The 12,424-nt window shown below is 45.4% G+C and overlaps 2 protein-coding genes across 2 annotated transcripts in view; one reads left to right on the forward strand and one right to left on the reverse strand.

Moving 5' to 3' along the window:
• Positions 1–320: 320 nt before the first annotated feature.
• On the reverse strand, positions 321–8,147 carry hrob (homologous recombination factor with OB-fold). Its single transcript, XM_068718872.1, has 10 exons — positions 7,972–8,147; positions 7,733–7,783; positions 6,592–7,539; positions 6,401–6,484; positions 5,731–5,865; positions 4,764–4,872; positions 3,866–3,951; positions 3,633–3,755; positions 3,276–3,498; positions 321–2,033 (listed from the first exon to the last, which is right to left on the reverse strand). Exons 1-10 carry the CDS (start codon positions 7,981–7,983, stop codon positions 1,978–1,980), a joined length of 1,827 nt encoding a protein of 608 aa, XP_068574973.1. The 5' UTR covers positions 7,984–8,147; the 3' UTR covers positions 321–1,977.
• Positions 8,148–9,149: 1,002 nt separating this feature from the next.
• Positions 9,150–12,424, forward strand: part of asb16 (ankyrin repeat and SOCS box containing 16) — a 3,348-nt gene continuing 73 nt past the window's right edge. The window contains exons 1-7 of the mRNA XM_068718874.1: positions 9,150–9,289; positions 9,435–9,791; positions 10,068–10,335; positions 10,588–10,996; positions 11,118–11,201; positions 11,997–12,107; positions 12,192–12,424. The exon at positions 12,192–12,424 is cut by the window's right edge and continues 73 nt beyond it. Of these exons, the coding sequence (XP_068574975.1) occupies positions 9,440–9,791; positions 10,068–10,335; positions 10,588–10,996; positions 11,118–11,201; positions 11,997–12,107; positions 12,192–12,377 (1,410 nt within the window). The 5' untranslated portion in view covers positions 9,150–9,289; positions 9,435–9,439 and the 3' untranslated portion in view covers positions 12,378–12,424. The remainder of the gene's footprint in view (positions 9,290–9,434; positions 9,792–10,067; positions 10,336–10,587; positions 10,997–11,117; positions 11,202–11,996; positions 12,108–12,191) is intronic.

The following is a 12,424-nucleotide window of genomic DNA, read 5'->3' on the forward strand; positions in this document are numbered from 1 at the left end:
ATTTTTCATCATCGTCCCCTTAATTATCTAGCGCACTGGTTGTGAGATGTTTTGAGGGAATAGGAAAGCAGAAAAACATATTTTTATTGTTTTTTCATTAGTTTTTTTTGCTGCAGATGAATTTCATCTAATTTCAAATTTTGTGAATTCCTGGATACCTTTCGCCTTGGCCTCTACAGAAGTAGACACAGCTTTGTTGTCAGGGTTCACAAGTCAATAAAGTCATATGATGTATTTGGGACCCACTGATCTATCCTGTGCACAGTGCAGTCTTTTAGTATTTAGACAGTGACACATTTTTAATTTTCACTCCGTGTACCGCAGTACACTGAAATCAATCAGTGGCTGTGAGGTCACAGGTCTGATTTTCAGTTTACATTTAAGAGAGTTAAAATCAATACATACATACGAACCATTTAGGCTGTGTTCACCCCCTACAGACGTAAACACAAAAACAAATTGGTCTACCCAAATGACAAAAACAAGCAAACCTAGATGCAGACATTTTATCCAATACAATACAGGTTTGTGCCGCTTGAAACAATATAGTAACTTACGTTTTTTTTAAATGATCTTTGTATAAACAGTACTCTGGTTGCACTCAACACACTGTCAACTGTTTTAATTTATCTGCAGTATAAAGTAGCTTCACTGAAAACTGTTCACAATGAGAAGCGTGGATTATCCACAGTAACCTGGATCCTGTTTTTTGGGAAAACATGCTGCTGCTGAATTGTTTTAATGTAATTTCCCAGTGCTTTGAGCACCTCAAAAGACAATACCACTACTAGGGGAGTGAGAAAAACTCAAACCCATGTTGAGTTAATGGCGGTGGACTAGTTACAATACCCTTAGATAAAGTTTACCCAGTTGTTAAAGCAGAGGGACAATGACAAGGCTGTGATTCCAACACCGTTCGGCCCATATGGATGTAAACACCTTCATATTTAAGCTGAAAGTCAGCACTTTAACCACAAAGTCATTATACAGAAGGCTATAATGTAAGCTTCAATGTGCAACCCGAATAACTAAATACTTAGACTGTACTGTAAACTCTACGCATCCCTCTATTTTGAACATAAACTAGGCAATTTAAGCTGCTGCATTTTACACCAAATGATTAACCTGAATCTTTTACAGTGAGGCAGGGTGAGAGAAGGGGGGGGGTGTTCTGGATGCTGTTGGGAAAGCCTCCATAAAAGAGCCTGTTAGTCACAGTACGACTCCACCCTGATGATCTGGCTCTCTGCAGACTGAGCTGGATAAACACTCCTTTTTTTTTTTTTTTTTTTGGTCAAGCAAACCACATGGGAGTCTGAAAATACCTCCCTGCAATCCTTCCATAACAACCCTCAGAGACACCTCTTAATGCATGGCAAACAAGCCGGGTCACAGTGTATCTACTCCACTCTGAGGCTCGGACAAAACAGACCCGACTGACAATGGAGGGCAAGGACAAAAACCAACAAAGAAGCCTGCACCTCGCTTTCATTTCACATGATTAGCAAATCAATGCTGTGCAGATTAGTTGTTTATTTCAAGGTTGCTGAAGTAAAGTGCACCAACGCATAACAACGAAAGTAAAGTGAGGGGGGCTGCATCCCTGATACACAAAACGCAGACCATCTCAGACTAATTATATTCTTTATGAAGGTGAAATCAAACAGAGCTGGTTTTCGCAGCTTTTGTAGTGAATTAATGAGCATGCGTTGACTTCGAGAGTCTGCTTCTTATAACACATCGATCATCAGTGACGCGCAGAAATGACACAGTAACAGCAAATTAACTCGAGACGACTGTTTGTGGTGTTTAAGAACCGGATATCGAACACAGTCGAGGACAACATTTTCACAAGTTCTTCATTGTTTAAGACGATTGTGATGTTAAAGAGGTGACGTCAGGAAAACGAAAAGATTACAGCTTCACTGTTGATCAGTTAAATAAACCCCAGTCAGTGGAAGGTTTGCTGGTGGAACATCAAAAGCTGTACGTGTCCTCGGGTAACTCTCCCAGCAGTTCATCCAGGTCATCATCTGCACAACAGACAGACTTCGGTAAGTAGGAACACAAGATAATGTTTAATTCACATCAAATTCACTCCAATTCAGCTGACAGGAAACTGAGAAACCTTTACCTGCCTGGGATAAACGTTGAAAAGTAAAGTTCTCATGTAAACATAACAGCTTTGTGAAAGACTGTTTTTGGTATTTTTTCCTTCACTGGACAGCAGACAGTACAGAGAAAGACAGGTTGGGAAGAGAGGTACCTGGCTAGAAAGGACCCATGAGCATTAACCATTAGGCTGTTGACAGCTTAATGTTGTTTGGTGTATAGAACAAAAGGTAGTGTACAGTGTGTTTATCGGAACAATGAATCAGTCTCTTATACAAGTGATCAGCTCTGTAAAAAGCCCCATGATTTAACAGAGTTACAGCTACAAGAGCTGTCCACACAGTCAATCCAGAGAGCAGAGAGACGGGACATAAACATTAAGATGTAGTGTTCAAACCATTAGTAGCTTGTTCAGAAAACTAATCAGCTCAATTGAAAACACACACATTTCTTAGTTTTAGTTTACGGAGTCTATACTCATTCTTTCTGCCCAAAAGGCAGCAATGGTCCGTAGACTGTGACCTGAGGGTGGCTACCTTACTATACCCTCTGTTTGTATATAGCACTTTTACCCAAAGCACTTTTCAATTGAGCCTCTCATTTGTGCATTCACACTGCTCTGTTGATGGAGCAAAGTCATTAGGGTTCACCCTCTGGGGAAGTTGATTATCTATTTAGTAAAAGTGGCAGGAATATTTGACTCTGGACAAGACTGACGAAAAGATATTAAGGTCTCTGGAGCCTTTTCACATGCTGACTCATCGCCATGTGTCGTATAATTATTAGCTGATCAGACTAATCATGTCATTTTAAATACAAATGCAGGCTCTGCTGCCTTGTTTTGTGAACAATCTTTTTTTTTTTGTTTTTACATTTTACTGACTGAAAAATAAAAATAAAACAAGCAGATTAATCAAACTGAAAACATTGGTTAGTCGCAGCTGTGGTGCAGAACAATGCAATCAGTACCTTCTTTGTTCTGCTACAGTTAGATTGGGTTTGGGTCAGCAAATCAAAATGTCTCAAAGCGTTACCAGACGGTGTGGCTGTTTTATTCAGCAGAACTTAACTTTACTGGAGTCTGCCACTTGGCGACCTCAGGATGTGACTAGAATTGATCTCGCTCTCTCATCACAAGTGTTATTACATATTAGAGGCCCCACCTGCATCCCAGCCCGAGTCCTGTGGCGCTGGGTTCCCCGCAGATTCTCGGGGGCCTCTGCTGGAGCCGGCTCTAATGTCTCCTGGGGTTTTCGGGTCTTCGCCTCCCTCTGAGCATTTCCCCCCCTCTTGTCCCTCGTCATCCTCCTCGTCAAACACCAGCTGCATCCGAGACACAGTCCCCTGGAGGCCGGCGGGGGGGGGACCAGCGTGGGACATCGGCTCCTGGATAGAGAAAGAACAAAAAAAAAATGCTTTGAAGGGACAGCTGGCAGCTTGATGGATTATTCTGGATGACAGATTTTCATATTTGTTGGACTGTGCTGTGCTTGTTCCCAGCTGACGGTGGCGGCGCTCACCAGGATGAGCGGGAGGAGCTGAGTGGAGGACAGACGGACTCCATCGGGGGCATAGATCCTCAGCAGGTTGTTGGGTGTCACGTTCAGGTAATGGTTACGATGGGAGGGGGAGAACACACCCACCTGTCCACAGAGAGAGACATGAATAGATGTGTAACCACGAGGTTAAGCTCAAATACTACACTGCAGTTACCGTCATTAAAGTTGAATGAAATGGAAGCGATGAGTCTCACTTGTTTGAGCAGGAGCACAGCTCCAACCTTCAGCTCCTCCTCTCGGTCCTCAAGGAGGCGTCGATGCACGGTCCCCTGAATCTCCCCTTCAGTCCAAAAATATAACAATGAGGGAAATTAAATCATTTAAAAACAATGAGTGCTTGCAGGTCCAAGAAACCCTGAGGTACTCTACACTGAACATCTCTCATAAGATATGTTAATGGGGGAGAAACAGCATTAAATAAAGATCTGTTAAACCTCCAAAACTAAATATGATCTAAGACATGAATGAACACCTTTAAGTCTAGTTTTCTAGTCTTTAAACCCCCAAAAGTATTGAAACTACAGTAATACAGTACAGTAATGTATTTTTGCTTGATGAATGATTCATTTGGTGACTCATTTAGCTGCCGATAGATAGATGGGCTCATCATTAAGACGAGTATGAAGTGTGTACAGTCACACTGCCTGCTGGAGACAAACCTTTCAGCAGGTGGGAGGCCCATTACTGACAGAATGCTCCCTCGTGGTGTCACAAGCACTTAAAACCCATCCACCGCTGATGCCAATCTACCACAATTGAATCGCTAATCAGCACTTAAGTCCCGTGTTGAGTACAACATCCATTCCACCGAGTGTTAACAATCAGCACGTCCTGTGCGGCTGCTCTCTGGGGGACATGGCAACCGGCTCGACTTTAAGAGGAGGATCAGACGAAAAAAGGGGTGAAGGCTCAAGACGGAGGAGATTAAAGGAAAAGAGGCAAAGGAAGGAAGGAAGAGGAGGCAGCACAGATGAGTGTATACTCATCTGTATTCACACAGTATTTCAGCTACTTATTGGGCACCTTGTTGTTAAGTTGATACACATTTCTACAGTGAGCCAGTGTGATGTATGCTGTGTGAGTGTCCACTACCTGTCGGGTCTTTAAACACAGCCTTGGCATCGGCGTGTGTGTGGATGATGCTCTTCAGGAGCACGGCCATGTTGGGCACTTTGTTTCTCGTGAGCCGTTTCAGGGCAGCCTACAAATGACGGGGAACAGACAGCGTGTCAAATAACAGTTATCTTATTAAATATTTATATAATTACAGTATATTGACCCATGAATTATTTTAAGGTAAGCTTGCATCCATTTCCACCTATATCACTGTGGCGTGTGAACATTTCTACAGCTGTTGATTAATAGATTATCAGGAGATTAATCAGCAACCATTTTTAGAATCAATGTATCTTTCTAGTAGTTTTCTAAGACACAAATATCAAACGTGAAGCTTTCCATTGTCATATATGATAATAAACTATATTATTTAGGTCAGATAAAACAAGCAATCCAAATATATCGTCCTTGGGCTCTGGGATATTTTAATTATAATTTGTAGTATTTCTAGTAATAGCGCCGCCTAGTGGTCGCATTGAGAAAGACGTAGCAATGCACACCACTACAGATTATTTATTTGGGTTTAAGACATGTTTAAGACAAACTATCACTGCCCTCAGTCTAAAATGAAACCTACCGATTGTGAACATGGTATAAGTATATTAATCAATGAATATTCATTATTCTTAATTTGCTGTTGGGATCATCCACTCTCTCCGCTGTATTAGATGTAACATGATATTGTAAAGCCACAGGAAACGCCATGTTTAAGTGCTCACAACGAGTACGGGCGAGTTATTCCTCGGAAGTTCGACGCACGGAGGGAGCAGAATAACAGTCTCCATTAGAGTGATTGATGGTGATCTTGCTGTTTATAATTACAAAAACACCTCCGCTGCAGCTCCTCCATTTGTCCTGATTATGCCAATAGACCTCCAGCAGCGACACGCTGTCTGTTCTTACAGAGGATACATATTCAAGCAACGGCTTGACCTAAAATCACCTTTCGGAGCACCATGACGACGCTGTAAGAGTGCAGGAAGCATGACGGGTTTCTCTCATCCAATCCCATCTCAGCCTTCATCGCTGCCCAGCCGCCGCCGCTGAACTCGTCTTCTTCAGTCTGTGAGCTGGAGCCCTTTAAATCGAGTCAAAGGGTTTATACGCTCACAAAAAACGTAGTTACTGAGAACACTTGGCTTGAAAATCTCGGGTCTGTGTGTTTTCTATACATCATTTTAGTCACTGTGTGGCTCCACTGCAATCAGATTGTGTGAAAATGTATTTCACACTGCAGCAAAAAACACGTCAGTGTCTGGTATTAGTTCCATATTTCTCTTCAGAACTTGACAAAAACGTGAATTCTGTGAACGCACATCCACCTAGTTTCTATGTAAACTTATCCTGTGGAGGTGGAGGCTATCCCAGCATGCACAGGGTGAGAGCGCAGAGGACTTCCTCCGTTCTTAATGGGAACTTATTCCCATTGATTATAAAAACATTAAAATAACTTAAAAAAAAAAAAAAAAAAAAAGATTTGGGCTGTGGGCGATTGATCTGACAAAACTATACGTCACCTGGAGCTTTGGGAATTTGTGACGAGCATTTTTCTGCTATTTTATACAAACAAATCATAGAACGACCATGAAAATACTCAATCGCGCTTTTATTACCTGGCTTGGCGAGCGGGCCACAACCCCATGAGCAGGAGTCTGAGGAACAGAGACCACGATGTCGTCCAGGTTCTGACCCTGCGGCTGAGAGAGAAGAACTCAATTATTACACAGCACCATGGTAGAAAAACAAACGCATAAACATGCAGATACAAGTTTCAGATGGCGGGGGGGAGGGGGATGAGACTCACCTGCTGAGGCAGGAATCCGGCGGGGCCGGGGAAGCGTCTGGACCGGTGAGGCTCAGACCGAGGCCTCTTCTGAGGGAGCTTATTGGAGGCTGACACCAACTGGACCAGGCGGTTGGTGAGGACCGGTGTGTGAAGGGGATGAGGGCTCAGAGCGGAGGAGGAAGAGGGCGCTGGGGAGACCGTCTCAAAGAGCACCTGAGGGGAGGGTCCCGGAGTGGCCCACGGCTTCTGGGGCCTGTTTAGTGTCATGGAAATGGGGCTGGGGGCCGGAGAAGACGCCATGAGGCCGGGGGAAACACTGGGACTCTGCGGAGGGGCTGAGAGGAAAGCAGGGCGGGGATTCAGAGATCGCAGAAGAGGAGTGGAGGAGGTCCGAGGAGGTAGGTCACGACTAAATGAGCCAGAAGCCTGGCATGCGGTGCTGAAGTCTCTCAGGGGCCGGTTAGAGTGGGTCTGAATCCCTCCACAGGTCGGGGGTCGCAGCAATTTGGACAAAGACGCCTGATCGACCGCAGGAGCAGGTGGGACTGGAGCAGGAGGCCGTCCCATCTGGCGGTCGCACTCGTCCAGGTCTGCCAGGTCAACATCCCAGTCGTCAAAATCGTCCAGAGCCACACAGGGCGTCGGCAGACCCTCTGTGTTAGCGTGACTCTGTTGTGAAGCCAAATTAGGCTGAGAGTTATTCAGTGTGGGAGGAAGGGGCTGAGCAGAGGATGAGGAGGGCCGTCTCAGACCCAGACCGGTTTGTCCAGCAGCAGTGTGCGTGCTGCTCTTTGATGCAGTGCCATTACACAGGGCTGCAGATCTCTCTCCGGTGAGCTGAAGGTAGCTTTTCCCCGGCTCTCTGTGAGAAACAGAGGAGGCCCGCAGCGAGCGGGATGACACGGCAGCTGCCACATCGGCTGGTCCAGACGATGAGCGGACAGCCCAGTCTGTCCCCAGCAGGTCCTGGGAAAAAACACACACACACACACACACACACACACACACACACACACACACACACACACACACACACACACACACATATATATTAACAGTGTGAGAGAGGGGGAGCAGAAGGAGGATCCTTCTGTTACAGAATGTGATCAGTCCGCAATGACAGTTAAATAAAACATGTGTGTTATCTGCTGGGATTCACCTCATCATCAAAGTCCTCGCCAATGCTGAACAGGCCACTTAATTTGCAGGTCTGTAACGGAAGTAACAACACACCGATGAAAGGGGCTTGACAAGCACGTGCAGCAATAAGCATCCAGGTGCTATTCACCAGATGAAAACCCTAATGAACACGCCATTAAGTAATGTGTTACCTGTGCATTAAACATATTGTTAGCATATGTTAGCAGAGTTAGCTCAAATAGTTCTGAGTTCACTTACCATCGCAGTCATGAGGTATCGCGATGAAAGCCGTTATTTAATCTGTCCGCACACCAAACTTACCGAGACACTGAATGCCATTCAATGACTGCGTGTCAACAGAACTTGTTGATTTGTTAACATGTCTTTAATTCTATAAGTAAACGCTGCTAGGTACCGAGCGAGTTGTAAACGTTCTGCTCCTCGGTAGCGCGCCGCCACGTTCAAACACAACGTGATGACGTCGGATGTTTTTACAAAGAGTGTTGAAGCAAAGCGAGATGGTTCACTGTGCTTTTACCACGCATAACAAGTGTTGGTTTTGTTTTTGTTTTTTGTAAGAGGAGTGGCTAAATATTACAGATATATGCTAAAGTTTGAAAAGAATGAAACATGAGACTGGTGAAAAGTAACATAAACCAAAATCCAAACTTCAAATATAACAGATTCACTATAAATCACCAATCTGTCCATATTCAAATCAAAACTCACCTTTTCAGAACCATGTTTTATGTGTAATTAATGTTGTGTGTTGTATATTCTCAGCGTGTTGTTTATTAAGCTAATTGTATCTGTGTAAAGTGTTTATAATTAATAAAATGTATTATTATTATTATTAGTCTCAGCACACCCATAACACCTGTAATGAATGCCAACATTTCAATTCTTTTACCACTGAGCCACGGTACCACACCTTCAGAACCCACATGGCCCAGGTACTTGACTTGCTATTAAAAGAAGCAGTACTTGTTCACCTGTTCTTTTTCTGAACACCCGCTCCAATCTCTGCAGACATTGTTCAAAATACATATATATTTTGTCAAAATCCCATCAGTTTTACATTTGGACGGACTGATTTTCCTAAAATGATGTACCAGTAATGTTGATGGATATACAATTTTCCAAACATAAATAAGCTATTAGTGTTTTCATATAAAGATTCCCTCACTGCATGTCATTCACTGCAGCTTGCACCGCAACAACTGCAAAAGACTGGGACACATTTAGAACGTTAACGTTTAAACTGTGACAAGCGGTGATACACCTATCTTGACATTTCTTGGTTCTTTGGTGAGATGACTGTTGTGGACATAAATATCGGGTCAATGCTGCCATCTGGTGGCCATTTGGGGTAATACAAGTATCAGCTTGCATTCTGATCTATTAATAACTCGTGCTGGAGTTGTTTAAGGAACAAACGTGTGACCGTGTCCACAGAGGAACGTTTGATTCTGAATTGTGATATTTAACATCACAGGGAAACTGTAACTTTAAACTTTAAATCATGAAATGATTTACAGAACTTGACCTCTGCTTGACTCACCAGTTCCAGTGAAGGGTGAGTAGAGACATTTCCTCTGAGCACGAACTGCCCAGTGCTTTGTCAAGACCCTGTTGCTTTACACAGTTCAACGTGAGGAGGAAATGGCATAAAGTCTATTAACACAACTTGTCAAAAGTCAACTCTCTGGCTTCACTTCAAGGTGCCATGTCAAAGGACACGTTTCCGTTCACTTCTACCTCACTGCGCTCCCTGAGGCTGGAGCGGGAACTTCAGGAGTGGGAGGATGCTCGGCGAGCGTGGGCTCACAGGAGAGTCATGACCAGGGACCCGCTGCCCCCGGCCCCCAGGCCTCCTCCCCCTCCTCCCGGGCAGCAGCAGCGGCGGCTCCAGCAGGTCCGGGCCCCTCCTCCCCAGGTCCGCTGCAGGGACGCGGCCGTCCACAACACCTTCGCGTGCGGGGACATGCGAGGAGTGTACGCGGTGCTGAAGGACCCTGCGATGGTCCACGCCCTGATGGAGACGGTCCAGGAGGAGATGGTGTGGGCCCCGGAGATGGGTACGAGCTAAAGCCTCTCGTGATAGCTCTCTCTCTCTCTCTCTCTCTCTCTCTCTCTCTCTCTCTCTCTCTCTCTCTCTCTCTCTCTCTCTCTCTCTCTCTCTCTCTCTCTCTCTCTCTCTCTCTCTCTCTCACTCTCTCTCTCACTTACTCACTCACTCTCACACACACACACACACACACACACACACACACACACACACACACACACACACACACACACACACACACAACACTTGACACACCTCCTGCGAGCCTTGTCCCCTCTGTCAGCAGGCATGTGGACGCTGAGCCCCAAGGTGAAGCAGACTTCAGCACTACGCCTGGCCGCCGGCAGAGGACACGCGGGCTGTGTGGAGGAGCTGTTGTTTCGCGGGGCCGAGGTGAACGCTGACCCCGGAGGAAACACGGCCCTGCATGACGCCTGCGTGGGCGGCCACGCCGTCTGCGTCCAGCTGCTGCTTTCTCACGGAGCAGATCCCGAAGTGCTGGCCGCAGACGGCAGCGCTCCTCTTCACCTATGCACCTCCGTCCAGTCACTCCAGTGAGTGATGGAGCAGCTGAAAAACGAACTAACCAACATATTGGGAGCATTGGGGAAACTGAATTTATTTGAGTTTCATGTTGATCTTCTTTAAAAATCTTAATCTTGAAAAGTAATTATCCTAATTGTAGTAACAAAACTCTTATTTGAAAACCTTTTTTTTTCTTTAAATAAGACAAATGGTAAAAAAAAAGAAAAATAAATCCTGAGCCTGATGTTTTTGCAGCTGCAGATGTGCGCCTTTTGTTCCAGGTGTGCCGAGTTGCTGATAGGCGGAGGTGCTGACGTCAGCGTGAGGATGGGGGAGTCGAGGCTCACACCTCTGCACGTGGCTGCCCGGCGAGGCCTGGAGGAGCACGTGGAGCTCTTCCTCCGTCACGGAGCAGACGTCTTGGCCACAAACCAAGAGGGAGAGACCCCTCTGAACGCCGCATGCTCCGCCGCAGAGAGGCCCTCCGAGGCCGGCCGCTACTTAGGCGTGATTCAAAAGCTGCTGGGTGCCGGGGCTGACCCCAGAACCGCGGGCAGGAAGCGGCATACCCCGCTGCACAACGCATGCGCGAACTGCAGCCCCAGGATCGTGGACGTCCTGCTGCAGCACGGCGCTAAGGCAGATGTTGCCAACTGTGCAGGATACACACCGATGGACTGTCTGATACAGGTAGCTCATGAGGGCTGGGGGTTAAGGGGCTAGGGTCAGTTAGAGTCATGTGACACAGCAAAGATGTGAAGTTTAGAATCGGATTGTTTTGGGATTAACTATTTTCTGCTTGTTCCTCGAGGTGGTTGAAGATTACCCTGGCCAGCAACCGGAAGCAATAGCGCGGTCACTTCTGAACCATGGAGCTAAGCCCGTTTCACCAAAGGTTAAAAACAAGCACACTGAGAACGTGATACGATACAAGTAAAAGTAGTTGTTTTCTAATGATACACCTGATTGACAGGTGAGTAAATGGTACAATAATTATTGAATGTCTGTGTTGTGGGTGTTTTCCCATTACATTAATCTGAATCTGCTTATCTCTTAAACATAACATAAACTAACATCAACCATGGACAGGAAAACTACTTGACACAAGACCTGCTGACTGTCAGCACAGAGTTAATTGATTTATTCTCTGGCATCAAATTCACAATGTGAAATAAACCACAGTCTGAAAGAACTAATCAAAAGAAGAGCCAAATTCAACAACTGAGACAATCACCACACCAATAATTGATAAAACCATATTTGCCCAAATCTGTAGAATACAAATGACAATAGAACAAAAAAGGAACATGAGAACAAAATTGCAACCAAATCAAATATGCTGTTATGTTTGTGCTCTAATTACCAAGAATTTTTCAAAGAGGAGGCCGATCAAACAATACACAGTGCAGGCCTCATACAATTTGGAAATACCTTCTTTAACTTAATTTTAAATTAATTTAGTTTCAAAGATGAACAACGGAATCTGTTGGAAATGTGAAGCAAAATTGTTAATATTGCACCAAATGTCAGGTTAATACCTCAAGTGACAACTTTCAACTGAAGAGTCTAATATTACAGAACGTCTGACCAATATATTAATGCAATGATAATGTGGTGGAAATGCTGTAATTCTGTAAATATCAAGAGAAGGGTTAACCCCTAAAACCCCTCCTCCTTCATCTGTCTCCAGATGTTGAAGCAGTGCGTCCTCTCTCCTGCCACTCTGGAGGTGCTGCTGAACACGTACACATCCCTCCCTCCCTGTGAGTGGATGGACTCTCTGTCCGCTGAGGTGTACGAGGTGAGCAGTGTTTGGGTCACGTCTCCTCCTCTTGTTTACCATCCAGTCCTCATCGTGTTTCTGTTTGTCCCCTCGGTGCCTCAGGAGCGCCGATCTTTCTTCGACTCGGTGCGTCAGCGGAGCGTTCAGCCTCGCTCTCTGCAGCATCTCTGTCGATGTGCAGTGCGCCTGCGCCTCGGAGGTCGATGTTTCCCAGCGGTCCGTGAACTGGACATTCCGGGCTCCATGAGGGATTACCTACTGCTGAGTAACGACGGGACTCTCCTGTGACATCACACTGTGCGACACCTGCAACTCTTTGGAGACAAGATTTATTT

This window comes from Cebidichthys violaceus, unplaced genomic scaffold (genome assembly GCF_023349555.1).
Source record: "Cebidichthys violaceus isolate CVI_PGR_0920_01 unplaced genomic scaffold, fCebVio1.0.p SCAF_23, whole genome shotgun sequence".
NCBI classification, from domain to species: Eukaryota; Metazoa; Chordata; class Actinopteri; order Perciformes; family Stichaeidae; genus Cebidichthys; species Cebidichthys violaceus.